Source organism: Drosophila rhopaloa, unplaced genomic scaffold, assembly GCF_018152115.1.
Source record: "Drosophila rhopaloa isolate 14029-0021.01 unplaced genomic scaffold, ASM1815211v1 contig_115, whole genome shotgun sequence".
NCBI lineage: Eukaryota > Metazoa > Arthropoda > Insecta > Diptera > Drosophilidae > Drosophila > Drosophila rhopaloa.
Window position 1 is genome coordinate 3694844 of NW_025334990.1, and position 21135 is coordinate 3715978.

At 36.3% G+C, this 21135-nt stretch overlaps 1 protein-coding gene across 1 annotated transcript; it reads left to right on the forward strand.

Moving 5' to 3' along the window:
- Positions 1 to 20290: 20290 nt before the first annotated feature.
- Positions 20291 to 20816, forward strand: LOC108053479 (glutaredoxin-C4). Its single transcript, XM_017136148.2, has one exon. The coding sequence runs from the start codon at positions 20405 to 20407 to the stop codon at positions 20753 to 20755; it is 351 nt and encodes a 116-aa protein (XP_016991637.2). The 5' UTR covers positions 20291 to 20404; the 3' UTR covers positions 20756 to 20816.
- The last annotated feature ends 319 nt before the right edge of the window (positions 20817 to 21135 follow it).

Sequence of the window (21135 nt, forward strand, 5' to 3'; positions counted from 1 at the left end):
TTTTTTTAAAAAATTGATTGTGGTTACAAGCTTTTAAATGTATTTTTTGTATGAAGTATCTTTTTTATGAGTGTAACCACCTCTCTTTACCTTCTTTTCTTCCCATGGGCAAAGTTTTTGTGCGCGAGAATTCATAAACAATGTGCATAAAGCGCAAAATGTAGCGCTTCTGAGGGGGGGTTTCGGAAGGGGGACTAAAAGGGGTCGTGGATGGGAGGAGGGTTACGTGGGCCTAGGGGAGTTGGGCGATGTCCCACTGCAGTGGCAAATTGTTTGGGCGCTTTTGTTATTGTTGCCCTTGCTGCAACATGCTGTTGTTATTGTTGCAAGCGGCAGCTGCCTTTTTGAGTTTGTCAGGTGAGTTGGAACATCGCTTATGCAAGTTTTCGTGTTTCCGTTCATTTTCAACATTGCTGTGTGTGGGTGTTGTCAGGATTCTTATTGTTGTAGTTGTCATTGTTGATGTTATTGTTGGGCAGGTTCTTAGCGGATAGACAGAAGTTGGCGCTGACAAACGATGTTAAGAGGATTTCGGTGTAAGAGATGGTGAAGTGATTCGAGATGATTGGATACGAGTACAAAAGAAGTAGGATAATTGAGACTCGCTTGAGCTTATGTTGTAAGTAACTCTGGCTTTAAAACGGCTAAGTAAGATAATAATTAAAAGATGTTAGTGGAATTATTTAGTTAACAGGGACTTATTAATAAAAATTTAAAAGAGACTGTCTTTTATTTGCTATTCTTATTTTAAAAATCAAGCCTATCAAGTATAAAAATAAATACTTTGGTTCTGTCCATTAACTTGTACTTGCTAAAGTTGAAGAATCCCAACTATTTTCATTAATTTAAAATCGTTTAATTTTAACAAAAAAGCTTGCTTTCACGTTAATTTATAATACTTATAAATGAAAATACAACTTACTCCCTTTCTCAGTTAATCATCTTTCAAAAACTTTGTTAATTACTAGCAACCCTTGAGAAGCCCATTAATCCTCTGTTAAATATTAAATACTCATAAATATGGTTTCATTTATCATCCACTGGTATTCTTCCTGCTCAGTTACTAATCGAATACAGATAAGAAATCCCAGGAGCACGTTCATCCCCGCCAACAAAAGTTTCAAATGCCAATAATTCAAAAATAAATAACTCATACGCAGCGTGGGCCTGGGAAGAAAACAAAAAATGTAAAAGGCATCCGGAGAAAAAATACAATAAGCAAAAAAAACAATGAAACAAAGGCAAAGTCACGCCTGCCAAATGGTAAAAATGTTCCAGAGTCAATTGTAAATATTTTTGCCATTGAGTTTTATTTGAAAAGTTGCCGCTGGCGTTGTTGTTTTTGTTATTGAAGGTCTGTAAAAATGCCACCACCTAATGAAAAGCCACCCGCAAAAAATGTTAAGGGGGCGGTGGGTGTAAGCAATATACCTGGGGGCCCGTCAGGTTTTACACGCTCGTTACGTTTGATTTATAAAAGTTGATGCTGCCATTGCTGTAAGGCGAACGCACAAATTAATTGCCGTTGTTGTGCGTTGATAAATTGCGTATTCGCCGCACTGTACGCCGGAGAGTTCCTTAACAATTTGTTGAACGACGGAGTGAGCAGGCAAAATATTTAAGCAATAAATAAAATGCCAAGTCAAGTTTAGTTCGCTCCTGCAAATATCATTCGCTTTGATTAACGCAGTGGGATAAAAGTGGGGTTATGGCTGAAAGTTTGCCCGCCATTTAGCAGTTGAAAAGATATTTTAACAGGGATTCTTTGCATTTAATTAATTGCCCTGCCTTGCTCCAGGTGCGATTAACAAAGGGCGTTAGATCATTGTGACTTAAGAGGATTGAAATTACTAATTTAATCTGAGATAGCTTGGGCAAAAACTATTAGAAATTTGAAACGAATATATTGTATGTTGTAAATGGCACTAAAGGATTAATTTTTTTTATATAATCTTGATACCTTTTATTCGCAATTAAATATGCAAGAGCAAAGTTTCAAAGAAATGAAAGAATTTGACAGAGGCGAACTTTTTTTTTAGCTTTTTTAGACATTTGTGTTTTGAAAAAAGGGACAACTTACACAGAGAGAAATGAGATTTAAAATTTGTGTTATTATTGAACATTTTTTAAAACTGTTTTATTTCAACTACTACACATTTACGTATTCAATTTAATAATTACTGCTGAAATATGTAATGTGGGTTGATAGATTTTGATAAAAATAATATAAGTATATTTATACTAGGCCTTTTACCTGTTTCGTCGGTTTTACTCTACGAGTAACGAGTATAAAAAAACCTTTCCTAATCCAACATTGAAATTGTGGACACAATTTCCGTGTTGCAGTGTAATATTATAGCCTTGCTGATAACGTCAGTTGCGTTAAAACTAGAATATCTATGGAAAATCTTTAACAAATTCTTTGTCATGCGCTTACACTTGACTGTTTCTGCTATTGTGATACTTTTGCTGGAACCCCTACTCCAAATTCTAGCTGTTCGAAACTCGGGAGACTGCTCCTACGCCAAACATGAATTGCTGAAGTTCGTGTGCAAGGGTATCGTCCCGTTGGATTTGCAAGTCATGTTTCGCGACGGTCGAGCACCCCCCGACACACCCTTTAGTGTGTGGGAGAGCGAGAGGAATGGCAGCGAAGACACAGTTCTTCTGGTCTCTTTCTACGCCCAGCGGTTGGAGGACTATGATACCGTCCGTCTGCAAGGTGATCATCATTGGTCTGGCTACAAATTTCTAGCAAAAACAAATAACCGAACCGATCTCCTCACATTTATTGGACCGTGTACCGTTCACTGCTTCCCCTTCAGTCTGCGCTATCCGATTGAGCTGAAAAGGCATTGCCTTGGCTACGGCTTGAGTACTGATGGAAATAATGTAACCAACAAGCCGATCCTACACTATGGCTCTCTTTTAGTTAGATCATCTGAGGTCTCAAACGCATCTACTTTCAGTCCGTTTAGAACACTGCTGCTTGTCGTATGTGCAGCGATCATTTGGTACTTTTGTACTTTTGTGGCTGATTAAAAAACCAAATTAAATGTAAAATTTCTATTCCTAATCTTTATTTTTATTCTCCAACTAGGATTATAAAAGCATTTGAATTTTAAGCCGTAATTTATTATACTTATTTTAGGGCCACTAAGTAGAAAATATGTTGCAAGAAAATAAGTTGGATGAAAAATTAATTAATCTTGAACATCATTCATTTAATATTTAATTGCCTCCAGTTGTTATTAAATGACTAAATATTTAAACAAATTTAATTAAAAGCCGTGAAAAGGTTAATTAATCCTAAACATTATTTATTTAGCATTTAATTGCCTCCAAATTTTATTTCATGAGTAGAAAATATGTTGCAAGAAAATAAGTTGGATGGAAAATTTATTAATCCTTAAAAACATATTTATTTAACATTTAATTCCCTCCAGGTGTTATTTAATGACTAAATATTTAAACAAAATTAATTAAAATCCGTTAGAAGGTATTGAAACCCATTTAAGCCGTACTCGTTAGCGGTAAATGTCCCCTGCCCCAAAACGGTTATTAAACACTTCCCATTGCTGTCCATCCGCTCACCTGCTCCTTAGCCGGCTGTCTTCATAATTTATTTTCCTTAACGCTTTTCTTTCCGGCGCTGCTAATGCGCGACCCCTTGCCGCGAGATCCAAAGAAAGTCGGTACTTTGTTTTAGCATTTCTCTTAATTTGTTTTGGCAAGAAAAGAAAACAATATTTCTTTTGCAGTTTGAATGCTGTGTGGATATTTCACTTGGACCCGCTGAGTGCGGCGCCAGCGGAAATGAAAACTTAACGCTTATTTGAGCCTTCAACAGTGCACATAAATCACCAGACTGATGTTGCCAGGCTTTCGGCTTTCCCCCCTCCCCTCCCAATTTTCCCGCTTTCCCCGAATATCCTGCTGCTAAGCGAAAAATCAGCTTTCGGAGTCTTTTAGCAATCGCATTTGGAGTCTGCTGTTTAGTCGGTTCTTTTCTCTATTTCACTCTGCAGTTTGTTCTGTCTGGGGGCTTTGTGTGCGGGCCTGTCATAATTCCGTCTCTAAATGTTTTTCGACCGCATTATGCTGATGACGACGATGATGATGATTGGGCGCATATGTGCGTGAAAAGTGTTCCTCTCGCTTTTCCGCATTTGCGGCGTGTGCAACTTCCGTTTCCGTTTGGCGCACCGGAAGCGGCAGGCGCCTGTGGCAGGCACTTTCACTGATTGCTGCTCCCCAGCCATATTCAACCCCCAAAATATATATATATATATATATATTTGTATATCGCCCCCTCATTTGTATTTTCAGTTATTAGCAATGCAACCCCTCTTTTTCCGCTAGCAATAAAAAATCTTTCCCTGGCAACTGCATTTGATTGTCCTCGGCGAAATGAGTTTCGTCTCAGAGCGTACATTTTGAAGTAATCTCAAAATGTTTGCTTTCCTCATTTGATTCAATTACACCTTTGGGTGTTGTAATTTTATTTTGGCCCTCCTCTTCGCCAAAACAAATGGCCTGAAGAGGAGCGCAATGGATAGAAAAAGGAAACGAGCATTAAAGAAAGGAAAATTCAGGACGAAGCAAATAAGTGCAGCTGTTTTCAGAAGAAGATGCGTCTGCGGCTGGTCTTTAAGCTGAAATTGGTGGAGTGTCATTAGCTGCAGTGAAAAAACTTATTATTTTCCATTATTTTTTTTTGATATGCTAAACTTTATTAAGCAATTTGGTTCTACCTACCTAAGCAATTTGGTTCAAATAATTTGAGTTAATATCTTAGAGCTAATCATAAATTTTTTTATTCTGATCTTTTGATATGGAAACAATAGTTTAATATTTTTTTTAATCCGAATATTTTATTATTTGATTTTCTTATTAATTCCTGGTATTTGTTTTAATTTGTATTAATATTTATTAAATTTTAAATAAACATTTTTCCTCACTTTCTTTAAGGAGTATCCTCTTTATAAAGATTAACTTGATACAATTCAAACAGACTTTAATTTTTATTTGACAATTGACTGTTGCACTGAACCTTGTAAAATACAACATTTCCTTCAGTGCACAGCCAAGTTGAGGTCATTTGAGCTCCTTTTGGCACTTTTCACCACCAACAATGGGCGAAAAATGTGAATTTCGCGCTAGTTTTTATACAACAAGGCTGCTAATTTGATGCTGCAACAATGCAGGCAACAGTGCTCTGTTTGTGCCCCCTTTTTCCTCTTTTCCTCATTACCACACCCCTTCAGCCAGTGAACCACAAGCTTATAAAAGCCACGCATCCATCAGGGCTGGAGGTCGCCTTTCTGGTTTAGCTTTAATTTCATGCTTACTTTAATGCGAACAAGAGGGAAAACCCCTCGTTTTCCCCCGTTTTTCCCCACACCCATGTTGACTTTGTGCTGTAGTTAACGGCTTTTGGCAATGGGGGAAATTTGGCGAGGCGGTTGGTGGGTGGCTTTGGAGGTTAACTACTTTTCATGAGCTTAATTTTAAATTGAGGCTGCTGCGGCGGCTTCATTTACTTTGTGCCCCGGCCAACTTTGTTGCCAGCAAACTTTTACGCGGACTGTTTAGCAAAAAGGCAAAAGTTAACTTGTGCCTTCCCCTTTCCCTCACCTCCCCTTCCCAAAACCCTGTAGAAAAATTCTATTAGGAAATGCAAACCGGTTGCAAGGCCATTGAGTTATTAAGCCAACTAATTGCTTATTTGCACTGGGAAAAGCTCAGCGATCCGATCCTCGCAATCGCAATTTGCACTCAGCGCGAAAAATTGCCACTCACGCCCCTCACTTTCCAGGGGGCGTGGCCCAACCAGATAGCGAATCTCCCCATCCACTTTATTCGGCCATTCACACAGCAACGCCTCCTTTTCATTTTCCTAGTGAGCGAGTGAGGTTGGTTGATTTTTCCAGCCTTAAGTTTTAATTGCGCGGCAAGTTGCTCATGATCGTGAGTTTAATTAAACTGCGAAGCTCGGCTATTGCGTGTTGATGACTCTATCAGGGGGCATGGCTTATCTATCCATCTGCTGAAATTAATATTTGATTTCCGCTTCGTTAATAGAATGAAGCGATGAATTTATCTTATCAATAAATAATGTGAATAGTTATTCGAGGGTCCTGCTGAAGATGCTTAATTATTTTAGTTGTTGAGGTTTTGAAAACGAACAGAAGTCTTTGAATTCATTAAAATTATTGACATAAATTTAATATGTAATTTGTTATTAAAAATATTTACAAAATATTTATTGCAATGTTAAGGGTATATTTTAGTAGTAAGGGTATACGATATTTTAGTAGTAACCCTGTATTTTTTTTTATTAAAAAAATGTAGTAATTTTGTTGTATTATTTTAATCTAATAAAAGGCAATATTATTTTAATGTGACGATTCAAAATATCTAAAAAGAATAAATACATACACTTTTATTACTTAGTTAAAGTTATTTTAATGTTAGGAAAATTGTTATTCAAACAAAATTATTTTGTTTATTTTATCTAAGTTATTTTCTGTTCTATCTGTTCATTTTTGTTGTAATTAAGAAAAACAAATTTTGTCTTTTACCTATTCAATTGCCTTTTTATTAAAAACCCATTCCACCTATTTCATTTAATTAGCTTTTACTGTAACCCCTTTTGTTTCCCTCCTTTTCTCGTAATTAATAACTCGTTGCAACTTTGCAGACATTCCGCAGCTAAATTTGAATTTGAGCTGTCTTTATATCCTCCCACTAAGCATTATGCACGATATCCTTGCTCTTTGCTCTGTCTGCATATGGGAGCAACTTTGGCCAAAAGCAAACCACTTAAATTCATTTTAATTCAAGCGGATAGCAATCCCCCACAATTTCCACCTTTTTCCATATAACCAGACTCTTTCTAGCTCATAATAATTTCACAACGCATACACTTGTCGTAAAATAATTTTCCTGCATTTTTGTTTAACCCTTGCCCAAGCTTTTCGTAGTGCGATGTCTACCCCGGAAAATGTTCTGTTTTTCTTTGGGGTTTTCCTATTTTTATTCGTTTTCTGGTGTGTCTAGGGCGTCTCAAAGGGTTTCACACTTTGTATGTTTGCGCCAGGAGGCAAAGGCTGCATATGAAAATATTTGTAAAGCTTTTTGCAATGTGGAAGCAGTTTATGAGACTGGGACGAGTCTAGGGGAAAGTGTAAATGTAAATATTTAAGGCTCATTTTGTTTTATTATAATTTTATTGCGTTGCCTAGAGATTGCTTTAAACTTTGAAAAAGCATTCAGGTAATTTACAATTTTTAATTAATATATCTTCCTCGTTGTCTGCCGAAATATGTACATAAAGCTGAAGTATTAATCTTTTGTAAAGAAGCTAAAATATCGTAACATGGGTTTTGAAGAATAAATTTAAATATACAAAATTATAGTTTTTGTATATTTTTCTTTAACTTTTTGTCTTAGATTGCAATAATAAAATCAATGTTACATATTTCAGACACCTTAAGCACTATTCCGAAAAATAGAAACTTTCTATTTTTTTTGTATTTTTAATTTGAACCGTTTTAATTGCCAGTTGAATGGAGGGCAATCAATTTGGTGAATGGTTCTTGTGCAAACACCTTAAAATGCCATAAATTCTCAACGACTATTTATTGTTTTTATCGGCTGACCCAATTTCAGAGAGCAAATCAAACGAACAGAAGCTTTGCCTGCAAAATGGATGACCCTACACATCATTCATTGCCATATCTTTCGATACCTAAGCCATTGTTTTTTGGCCATTGGCAAACAATACGACAAATTGGTATTGCATTGTCTATCTTCCCTCTCACTCGATTTTTGCAATTTTCGCAAATTGTTTTTACGCAAAATATTTGCGTTTAACTGCTGTTTCGAGGGCTATTATATTTGTCTGTCCGAGATATACTATATCTGCCATTTATATAGGCCATTAATATTGCATTTTTGTTGCACTCGAAACATTCCATCGATCGCTGAATGCGATTTTGTCAGCGTTTTTGCAACGTTTCGAATAGCAGAAATTCCTCGACATCCTCGCAGATTTGGCTGTTTTTCGCAGTTTTGCATTTCCGCATTTTTGCATCGAAATTAATTTGCGTAAATTGTATTAAATGTTTTGCCATGCCCAGCAAACTGTGCAAATTTTAATTGAATGCCTTTTGTTTGCCTCTGAATAATTCAGCAATGTTTGCCTTTGTTGCTGTAGTTTTTGGCCTTGTTAAACCGTTTTTCCAGTGCAATTTGATGGGCAGAAAAAAGCAGTGCGAATTGCTCTGGACGCGATAAACGGATAAAGCGAAAAACCACCACAAGCACGGTAAATGCAATTTGAACGGTTCAATACTAATTGGTTTATAGATTTTATTATGCTTTAATTATTTCTCTAAAAATAAATATGCCTTTGTTGCTGGCTTATCGTAAGGTTGGGAATTAGTTTTAGCTAATCCCTCGAGTGGAATTTTCGGGGAGAAAACTCAAAAAAAAAGGAAAGGGACAATATTTTATTTATGCATGATCATGTCATTAATCTTACCCTATAATATGATTTGCTACATTTTTTATTTTTTAAATAAAAAGAAAACGTCTTTTAATAATGGTATAAGCATAATACACAAAATCAATAAATACAATTCTTGAAAATACTATAGACATATTATAAAAACTATACAATTCTAAGCCATTTTCTAAAATAAGTCCGATAAAATCTAAGAACTTACATTTATCAGATAAAACACAAAAGAGAAGGTTTAAGTTATATATAATATACAGGATAAAATTCAAAAAAATTAATTGAATACAAATAAAACAATGTATATAAATACATGAGTATTTATAAATGAGATTTATACAATTTCTTACCAGAATGAAGACTTATTTATCCTTGAACTCCCAGGCAGTTCACCATCATCTTCTAGACATCAATCAATCGATCCTTTTTTGCAAGCATGCCCAGCATCCATAACCATGTTGTTGATGAATTACCATTTTAGCCAGTGGCCAGAAAAAAAAACGGCTTTAATTAAAAGCCGGCAAGGCGGGACAGTTGCACTCGCAGTGCAGCGAATAAATCTTTTGGCGCGACCACAAGACACGAGGCGCATTCAAAATGCTAAATTAGTAAAATGTCACTTTCGCTTTCAAGTCGAGAGGGAAAATTCCAGGGGGCACAGGCTGGGCGCATTGTTGTCGGCACTGATCAAAGCCACAAAATCCAACGACGACGGAGATGCGGCAGCCACATAAATTATCACGGCCTAAGCAGGCGCAGACACTTGCCAAAAGTGTTGGCCAAAAAGGGGGAAAAGGGGGAAAAAGGGGGAAAAAGGGGCGAGATGCGAACTTTTGTCGTGCGAAATGTTCCACATGTGGCGAGCAATGCATTGACACACTTCAAAGGCGTTTTCAGTGCAACTAAGTGGGCTAAAGAAGATAAAGGGTGCCAGAATCGTAAGAGAGTTTAATGACTGTATATACTTCTTGAAATTTGTCACATTATAAGTGTAATTGACATCAAGTCGATGGGAAGAACTTCAGTCACTTTCACAACAACCCAAGATTTAATTTATATTCATTTCAATGGATACATGATATATATCCTTAATGTTAAAATATTTAACGCGAAATAAGTGTCAAAACATTATTATACTTCTTCTAATATTAAAATTAGTGTTCCACTGTAATTACTCCAACTATTAATATTAATAAGATATATAAGTTTACATTTATATTTACATTTTAAATGTTGTTATTTTATGCAAAAGTGTGAGGTTTAATTTTTTCTCAATATTAAGGAATTACCTAAAAATCAAATTTATATCCCACTGTAATTAAAGCAATCCCACTTAGGTTGGAGTATTTATTATGTTATCGATTACATAAATATGAATAGCACAATATCAGTTACCACACATGATTTGTTTAACGACTAAGCCCTAAAGCAATCGAATAAAGTGTGAAATTGGTAAACTACCTTTGGCTAACAAAAACATCCATACCATATCTCCGGGTGGCACACATTTCGGAGAACTGGATTCTTTGCTATTCGCAATTGCAATTTGAATTGTGTATCGATACTCGATACTCGTAAACATTACAATTTGGCCAGCGGATATGGCTGAAACTCAGAAGTGGAACTGGATTTGGGCCAATAAAACGCCGGCATGCATAAATCTTGAGCCGTTTATTGGGCAATCGTTTCGTATGAATCGTTTAGTATGGCCAACAGATAGCTTCCTGTGGAATTGCCTACTAACGCACTTCAAATATGTCTGTATGCAGGAAATTAGTCAAATGTCAGATATAAATTAGCGTTCGAGACCTAGCTTACTAATAAAATGTATAATTAAATTCGTGACTTTCGGACTAAACTAAAAATTAAATACTCATAAAGTCGTAAATTTAATTTCGTTTGCACTAACTTAAATTATCGCTTAACACATAGTGCTGTGCAACCACTATTTCTAATAATTTTTTACGTCTTTCACATTGTATATAAAAAAAAAAAAATACTTTCAACTAGATCAATTTCGATATCAACTTCAAATTGAATTTCATGAGTTCCCATTGGACATCTCTATTCAATCGCTGTGAACGTGACTTACCCACTTTCACGATGTCCATCGCCTAGTCAATCAAACAAAGTTTGATGTCGAGTAGCTCGTTGCATTTCCATAAGTTAACTACCGTTCTGGCACTCTGAAACACATGTCACGCACTTCTCGAACAACTGGGAAAAGCTGGAAAAGCCCACGCCGTGGCAATTTCAACTGCACTTCACAGCTGGCCAGGCCAGGCCAGTCAAAAGCCAGTCTTTGGGAATAAGCCCACGCCAAAGAAAAAGTCTCCGGGCCATCTGTAAGTGGAACGAACAAAATAATCAAAATGAGAATAAAATCAAAACATTGCGGCCATTGGCAATTTGCATGTGCAGAACCGGCAGTCAACGCGAATCTGTGGGGAGAAGATTTCTAGCTTGGGAAAGCTACATTTTTAAAAAGAATAGATAAAAATGACCAAAGAAAATCTTTGGAAATTTTCTTAAGGTATTCAAATTGGCTGGGTACCTTATAATATATCAGAAAATTATTTAACAAAAGAAAGGTCTTAACTTTTTTAATTGAAGATTTATATAATGCAAGTTTTTTTGCGAATATCCTAGACTTACTTAATTTTAAAATTGTTTTTAAAATAAGAATTATGTCATAAAATAACAGATAATTAAAAAACTTGCAAAATAATATTAGGATCATTTGAAACTTTATCTAGAAATTGGGTTCTCCTGCATATGTATTCCATTAAAATAATAAGTATTTGAAATTTATTTAAAAAGACAATCAAATATTTTCTTTATTTGACAACTTTAAAATATATTTATATAGCTAAATTCTACTTTATTTTATGTTATGCGTACTCATCAATATTTTATTCTTGAACTTTATTCAGCCATAAAGTGTGTTTTCCAGCTGTATTATGACCAGCAAAGAGCCAAGTGCTCATCGCTATGCTGCAGGCTACTTGAAGACATCGCTGGAGGCGCCTCTTTTGCAGTTGGCAGGGTGAAGTAGAGTGGAAGTGTGTTTGAAGACACTTGTTGGCTGCCCGCCAGTTGAGGATGATGATGGTGATTGCGAATATAGCGGCGATGATGATCGCGCCCGACGACAGCATAACAAATGAACATTTAGATGGAGTTGCAGGCAAATGCCAGCGGCCTCCGCATCTCTTTACTGCCATCCCACTCGGCGGGCAGAAAAAGTGCGAGAGCTGCATGAAGCTTTAATCAAGCATCCACAGTTAAAGTCTAAAGTGGCACAAAAGGAAGTACATTTTACTAAAGAGAGGTACCTAATATATGCCTAATATTAATTTAACTTAAGGATAAGAGCAAAATATGTTTTGAAAACCGCAGTAAACTGTGTATTTATGAGTAAGAAACAAGGTAGATAATTAATGTAAAGTGAAAATTTCCTAGTTTCTAGAAATAAAGTAAAGAAAGTTTTTAAGTAAGAAATGTATAAAAGAAAATTCAGTTGGTATGTTTGTGAAAAAACTAAATGGCTTAAAGGAACTTGTTAAAATGAATATACATTTTATTTTTTATATCACATCTTTCTATTTATACATCTTAAGTTGTTTAACAGGTCTATGTAAAAACCATTAATTATATTAATTAATTTTCAGTGATGTATTTACTGATAAATAATAATAATGATTGTTTTTGATTTAAATTTTTTTTGTTTAAAATTTTGTTAAAATATATAATCAATAAAAAATGTAAAACTCTTGAGGGATAAGAATTTGTTCACTTTGAGGATAGTATTAAGTATTTCGATTTAAAGTGATTGAAAAAAGTATAAAAATTCTTCTGTTTTTAAATATACCCGTCTAGACTTATCTCATCAATAATAGTGTGTTCTTATACATTGTCTTCCGAGTTGAGTGACTTTGGTTAACTGGCCGTCAACAAAGGCATCGCGTTCATCACACAGGAGCAGAAATAACTACGATTGCAATAGCTCCGCCTCCAACTCCAATTGCTTTTATTAAACGTTGGCCTGTCAGGATCGGAATGGGAGTTTTTTAGCACGCCAGCTGCTTCTGATGCTGTGCGATGAGTTGTTGAAAAGTTAAAATGGATTTTACGCAAAGTTTTTAATTTGCCGCTCTTATCCCACAAATCGTTGACCGTTGATGAACGTTCTATTCTCTTTACTGCGTGTAATTATATTCTTTAATGTCTTTTCTGAGGAGCTGAAAACTTTTAACAAAATATATATTCTTTAAAAGTTACCGCTTATAGTTACAAAAATAAAAAGTTATCGATTGTTTGAAAAATCTAAGTTCATATTTGAATTGAAGCTCATTAAAAACTTTGATTTTCCTTCCATATCGCAACACTTAACTTTTCCTGTTTCTTGTGCAAAGGTCTTGTTGTTCGGGTAACTTTTCGCTGTTTTTATGAAACACTTTCAGAAACCCAATTTTACCCAAGCCAGTTTGCATTCAATTTTATCAACCGCACCATTTTTGCATTAAAACTTACACAATGCCTTTAAAGGACAGCCCACGCAACGTGAATGCAGCTTTTGAGCCAAGTCACCATCGGCGTCTAGACATTGGTAAACAAAGGACAAAAGACTTTTTTGCAACTATAGCTGAAGAACAAAAGAGCCAAGGAACACAACCGAAAAGTGCGTTGGAAGTTTTAGAGGTTTTCTTATTATACTTTTTGGCTCCTGATATTTGCCTTAATGCACTCCAAGTTGATAATTGCGGTTGGGTATACAAGCATATGTAATGTGACTTGCAAAAATGATTTTATTTCTTTAGAATATTGTATCTTTTTAGAATTAGTGAATTTTTTTATTAGTTTCGTTCTTGTATAACATGATGAACAATATGATCATTATATCATGATAATATTAAATAGTTATACACACTTATTGCGATAATTTTATAAAAACACCTGAACTAGGATTTTATCTGGTGGACTTTATTACTGGGACTTACTTAAAAATTAAAAACTACCTTTAAAAAAAATGTTTGTTAGGAATTTTATGAGGCCTTTTTGTATCTTTTTTCTGAACATTTTTTAAACCTGATTCCATGTGAAATATAACCAATCCTACTCCACCTTTTCAGTTTGTCATTCAGTCTACCGACTTCCCAGCCTGTCTCTTGGCCATGCTAAGGTATTCACCGCGCAATTTGCAATTTATATTTGGTTAGCCAGGTTGTCAAGGAAGTGGCAGCAGTTGCAGTTGCAACGTGAGACAATTGCAACGAGCTGCAGAGATACACAGGCGCACGGGCACAAATTAGTTAAATTACAGGCGCTTGATTAGAAAAAGTGGCTTTGGCAGTGGCAACTTCTTCTTGGCATCTCAAGCACTCCACTCCACTCTTTCTTTTTCAGATTGCCGTCTCTTTTTGCAGGTTTTGCCGCTAACGAAGCTCAATTCGAGCGCCAAATTGAAATTGATTGTGACATTTGATCATGCGTTTGCCTTTCTGCCTCGGTCTCGAGAAAGAGATGGCAACAGGGCGAGGGGAAAGAGACGGCTGGCTGTCTTTGGAATTTGTGCGGAAAATTGCTAAAACGGTAGGCGCGCAGGTGTGCCTCGTCTTGCTGCTCTTCCCCCATTTTCCTTCTTTCTTGCTTCAGCTTTTCTTGACTGATACGCACTGGATTAATTGGACGGATGTGCATTGGGCTGATGAGTTGAGCCGAGACAACTGGAGAAAACTAGGGAACTGTAGGCTCAAATGCAAGCTGGTGGGCCTCTCTGTCAGGGATTAAGATGAGTTTTATTTTCAGGCGCCAGAGGAAAAAAGTTTAAATTGCTTCGGTGTTGGGTGAAAGGAAAAATGTTAGATGCTTAGTCGAAATGTGGGATGCAGGATATGGTAATCTGAGCTTCATGGAAAATAAAATTTACTCATGGGAGAAACTTGATGTGATGGATTTTTAACAAAGGTTAATTATGGCTTTGGAAAACAGTTTGGCGTAAATTATTAGAAAAGTTAATCCAACTAATTGAATATCTGTAAGTTTTATTTAGAAAACCCCGATACTTCCATTCATTATTATTAGTTAGTTATTACCCGATTTAAATAAGTAGTCTATTTAGTGGTTTTAACAAAATAAACGATGTTCCAATCTTTTAAGACGCATTCAAACTGAAATGATTAGGTTATTTCATTTTAATTTACCTTACAAAAAATAGTTCATTTTTTTATAGTTCCTAAAAATTTTGAACAGCTTTTTTAAATCTCATGAAATATTATATTTAAGACTAATAAAAGAAAAACATTAAAAACTTTGTAAATTCCCACTATGCTTATAGTTTTGTAAAATAAGTTATTGATCCTCTCAAATTCTTTGCTTTCAACATCGTAACATATCTTTTCAAATTTCTCCCAAGTCATTGGCCACAATTTACATGACTTACCTGAACTACTTACCCGGGCTCGAGAACTATGAATATGCAAAGGCACTTAGGTCTTTGAGGCTAACCCTGAGCCCGAGCTCATCTGGAGAGCATTTTACTGGCAGAGCTCGGAAGGGGTAAATCCCCACATGAATAATTACAGCGCACGCAGTTCATTTAATTTCACTTGAGGGGGTGGCAAACCCTTTCGGCAAGCGAAATGCGCGAGGCACATGAATGAAAATATTTAATGAAGAAATTTATAACAAACTTTTGCAAATGGCAGCAGACTGCTGAAAATGGCTGTAGATGAAGAAAGTGCCAGGGTGGTAAAAAATTATGAACATTAAATGTGAATTAAGCTAATCAATTTGGTCCGAATTGTGCTTAAGATTGGCAATGCTTTCTTTAGTACACAGGAAATATTTATTTTATAATTAAGAAAACCAATGTAGTAAAAATATTTAAACAAAAAAGTTTATTATTTTAGCACAAATAGTAAACTTTTATTATAATAGTGAGGAATTTTGTAAAATAGAAAATTAAACTACTATGGAAATTAAATATTTAAAATGAAAAGTTTTTCTTATGACAGTGTATATTAAAACACTCAAATGAGAGGATAAATGTGAAAATAACTTTATGGTTTGTTATATTTTAAAAGTGATATGTCTATTTTTTTTAATTTATAGAAAAATTTAAGACATCCTTCCTAATACTCTAAAAGTGATATATATTTTTCCCGGTGCAAGTAAGTTCAAAGTACGCTCTACTAACGCCTTCTGGCCCATTTGCTGCCTAACCCAATTAGCTGAAGCATGCGAATCCCCTCATTCCTCACCCTTCATCTGCTATAAATGACCGACATTTAAATTGTGATCAATTGAGGAGTCTTCCCATCAACATTTCCAGCCCGTAAACCCTTTGAGTCCCGTGCTCTGTAGTATCTGTTGCCATTGCATTGCTGAGTTAATGATTGGAAATTAATTTGTCAGCAAGGGGAATGGGCCAATGGGATTACGCAATTGCGTAGACAAATTGCTGGCAATTAGCAGGGAGTCCGAAGACGTCGACAATGGCATTGTTCGACAGGCGATTCCTGGGTGATTCCCATAGTTCAGCTCAGGTGGAAGAGCCTCTTACTCCAGCTTAACTCAACGGACAATGGCCATCGATCTGTGTCAGGTGTGGAGTCAGGCCATTGATGTGAATTAAGTATTTGATTAATTGTCAGATAAGAATTTCTAAAGAGAAATCGATGAAGTAGTTATCACCTTAATAGGTCATCAATTTAGAGTATATAATTTTATTTGGGTCCGTTTATAGGGAATTATAAGAGTTAACATCAATCAATGTTCTAAGCTTTTTTAAATTGGCATTTTTAATAAGTTTTATATAGAGCGCATTGACAAATATTTTAACGACAATAAAATTTTTAATTGTATACACTTTTCCTGACTTTTTACATTTATTAAAAGTATTTTTTTATAAATATAAACCTTTGCAGAAACTAACTATATATTAAAAAACCCTCAATATTTTGGTTTAAATAAAACTATTAAGAAATATTTTAAGGAGCTCTGCAACAAATTTCCTTCCAAGTTTTGCACATTCCACCCATTAGGAAACCCCTTCCTTAGAATTTATATTACATTTTAATGGTCGCCCTAAACGAACCAAGAAATTCCAGCCAAAACAATAAAAAGGCGTCACCGCCAACGAGAACTTGCTGCCAACTTGAATGGCCTAATCAAATTAAGTACTAATCCTTGAGAAAAACCGCGAACAATTTAAAATGATTGTTAAGTAAATTTCCCAAAACAATTACGATGGTCTAGTGCACACTCAGAGAAAATATGCGAGAGAGTATAATAGAAAGCGCAGGCGCGAAGAGAGGATACTTATTCTAGCATGCGATAAATTTGTAGCATGTCGGGAATAAAGGATGATTAAGGACGAAGGACTGGCGCTTTACATATGTGTAAACTGTTAGCAGATGGCCATTGAACAAGACAAGACAACAATAATGAGTTGGCTTTTTCGGACAGGTGAGGGGAACAACTTTTTGAAGTAACTGAAGGTAGGATAATCCACTTAGGAGTGCCTCTAGCTATAGTGTGTGTGGGTGATGTCCTGGCGACAACAATGTTGGACACACAGTAAAAAAATCAATTATCTCTTTTAAGGAATTTTAATACAAATCAATTATTGTTAATAATATATACAACCTAATTAAAAACCCAAAAATATATAATAAGTCATTCTAACCATCATAGTCGAAGGCCACGTAGCTATGCCCTGTATGTTAGCTTTAGTTTTATAAACTAAATAATAATATAATATTAGGATATTTAAAACATTTTAGAATTGATAACCCTGGATGATACACAAAAGAAATCCATCAGTTCACATATGTCTAAATATTTATTTTTAATTTAACATTTTTAAGGGAAGATTTTATAACGCAACGGACCGCAGTTAACAGTTTAAATTAAAAATAAATATCGACAATTTGTTGTATCAACTATTTCATTAGATTTAATTATTAAAAAAATTTTATAATGCAGTTTGTAAATAATTTTAAAATCGTTTTCTCTGTGCATGCTTGGGACATGGGGAGAAATTGTTTTATTACCCGGGCGAAGCCGTTGAGTGTGTGTTGACTGAAAACAAAGGTGCGCACAATAAATTACATTGTTACACGGAAACTTACGACCAGGACACGGACTCACACTCGCATATTTGTGCATATATACATATATGTATAGAAGAGGTCCTGGCAGGAAGTCAGCAACAAGCGCCGCGTTAATGAAAAGGATTTCTTCGGCATCCACATGTCTGCAGTTAGTTCAGCCACCTAACTACCATCTTTCAACTGAACTGACTTTCCTCTTTGGGTTACTTAATATTTAAACTCCGGCCAGACGGTGGATTTCCTAAGCAGGGGGAACGGAAGTCTATGGTCCTGTCTTTGATGTCCTCGACCCATTAGTTGAGGTCTCAACTTTTGCATAAATAAACGCCTCAGTTCATTAGTGAGTCCCGTCTTCAGCATCTCCGATTCTCAATTGCAAAAAGGGTTCCCTTTGGGATTTCTGCGGTTCCATGAGCCATCGGTTACAGTGGTTAGTTTTTGGGCCCAGAATGTGAAAGTGTCATAAGCCTGGATAGAAGGGGAGATTTTATGACGGACAAAACCTCAGTTCAGTTGGAGAATAGTTGGCTTGTTGTTTTGCGGCATCTGTTTAAAGATTAATGATTTTTTAATCGATTTTGAAATGGTTTGTGGAGCGTTTCTAATAAAAGTGCTTGAAGCATCTTGAAAATGCTTAATAATGTACGTTTTAATAATGGTTTTAAAAAATTAAAATAAACAAGAAAGGAAAGCTAACTTCGGGCGGAGCCGAAGTTGAAATACCCTTGCAGAATATTCTGTAAATTATATTCTCCAAAATTATGCATATGATGCATTCTTAACACTCATAAAAGTCCCAACTTCCTAACTTTAAAAACACCAAGGTTATGGCATTTCCAATCGTTCAGTTATATGGCAGCTATTGAATATAGTCGGCCGATCCTTTTGAAATTTGGTGGGTCAGATTAATTGGCCAAATATAAAACCCATAGAAAATCCCAACTTCCTAGCATTACAAACACCAAAGTTATGGCATTTCCGATCGTTCAGTTATATGGCAGCTATAGGATATAGTCGGCCGATCCCGGCCGTTCCGACTTATATACTGCGTGCAAAGGAAAGAAGGGTGTGTGCAAAGTTTCAATTCGATATCTTTAAAACTGAGAGACTAGTTCGCGTAGAAACAGACAGACGGACAGACAGACGGACAGACGGACAGACGGACGGACGGACAGACGGACAGACGGACAGACGGACAGACGGACAGACGGACAGACGGACAGACGGACATGGCTATATCAACTCAGGAGGTGATCCTGATCAAGAATATATATACTTTATAGGGTCGGAGATGTCTCCTTCACTGCGTTGCACACTTTTGACCAAAATTATAATACCCTCTGCAAGGGTATAAAAACGAGAATTGATAGCTAAAGTTAAATATTTAATTTAAGTTAATGCTATGAGTGGTTTTAAGGATTAAGTTTTATAGTCGATAGTAAAAACGATAGCATTTTACTTTATAGGGGGTTAAAGAAATACATCTAACGTTTGAAACAGGGACTGAAAATATAAGTTGTGAGCTTTATTTTTATACCCTTGCAGAGGGTATTATAATTTTGGTCAAAAGTGTGCAACGCAGTGAAGGAGACATCTCCGACCCTATAAAGTATATATATTCTTGATCAGGATCACCTCCTGAGTTGATATAGCCATGTCCGTCTGTCCGTCTGTCCGTCTGTCCGTCTGTCCGTCTGTCCGTCTGTCTGTTTCTACGCAAACTAGTCTCTCAGTTTTAAAGCTATCGGATTGAAACTTTGCACACACCCTTCTTTCCTTTGCACGCAGTATATAAGTCGGAACGGCCGGGATCGGCCGACTATATCCTATAGCTGCCATATAACTGATTGATCGGAAATGCCATAACTTTCGTGTTTGTAAAGTTAGGAAGTTGGGATTTTCTATGGGTTTTATATTTGGCCAATCAATCCGACCTACCAAATTTCATAAGGATCGGCCGACTATATCCTATAGCTGCCATATAACTGATTGATCGGAAATGCCATAACTTTGGTGTTTGTAAAGTTAGAAAGTTGGGATTTTCTATGGGTTTTATATTTGGCCAATCAATCCGACCTACCAAATTTCATAAGGATCGGCCGACTATATCCTATAGCTGCCATATAACTGATTGATCGGAAATGCCATAACTTTGGTGTTTGTAAAGTTAGAAAGTTGGGATTTTCTATGGATTTTATTTTTGGCCAATCAATCCGACCTATCAAATTTTATAAGGATCGGCCGACTATATCCTATAGCTGCCATATAACTGAACGATTGGAAATGCCATAACTTTGTTGTTGTTAAAGTTAGGAAGTTCGGATTTTTTATGAGTATTAAGAATGCATCATATGAATAATTTTGGAGAATATAATTTACAGAGTATTCTGCAAGGGTATATCAACTTCGGCTCCGCCCGAAGTTAGCTTTCCTTTCTTGTTTATTAAAGGCTTAAAAGTTATATTCTTGAAAGTTAATAATAAACATTGATAAATATCACAGAGTTTTGTGTTGATTTTAAAATACAAATTCCAGAATAACTATTATATACTAATTAAAATCATATAGTAAATTTTTAGTATTTAATTCCAGTTTCATTCCCAAAGTCATCTAAGCAGGCCCTGAATCGCAGCAACTGATGTTTTTTCCATCGAAAACGTTCAGTCGAAGGCCGTAGGTCAAAATTCAACGTCCCCAAGTCTCGTAACCCCCTTTTCCTCCCAACTTTTCCGGACTTGCACGGCCCAATCCCCCGGCTCGATCGATGGGTACGGTGGTCAGCACCCTGCAGCGCCCCACCCTCTTCGTAAACATGGACAGTGTCCATGCGCAGTTCGTTCGGGAGACGATCAACAGCAACAAGGTGGTGATCTTCAGCAAGAGCTACTGCCCCTACTGCAGCATGGCCAAGGAGCAGTTCCGGAAGATGAATGTCAAGGCGACGGTGGTGGAGCTGGACCAGCGGGAGGATGGCAACGAGATCCAGGCGGTTCTTGGCGAGATGACGGGATCGAGGACCGTGCCCCGCTGCTTCATCGACGGCAAGTTCGTCGGCGGCGGCACCGATGTGAAGCGCCTCTACGAACAGGGCATCCTGCAAAAGTACTTCCAGTGAGAGACATTCCATTCACATTTTGTTGTTCTGGCACAATACAAAGAATTCAGTTGGCGCTTTATATGGTCTTTCTATCACATTCACTGGGAAAAATTATATCTAAGATTTTTATACCCTTGCAGAGGGTATTATAATTTTGGTCAAAAGTGTGCAACGCAGTGAAGGAGACATCTCCGACCCTATAAAGTATATATATTCTTGATGAGGATCACCTCCTGAGTTGATATAGCCATGTCCGTCTGTCCGTCTGTCCGTCTGTCTGTCCGTCTGTCTGTCCGTCTGTCTGTCCGTCTGTCTGTCCGTCTGTCTGTTTCTACGCGAACTAGTCTCTCAGTTTTAAAGATATCGAATTGAAACTTTGCACACACCCTTCTTTCCTT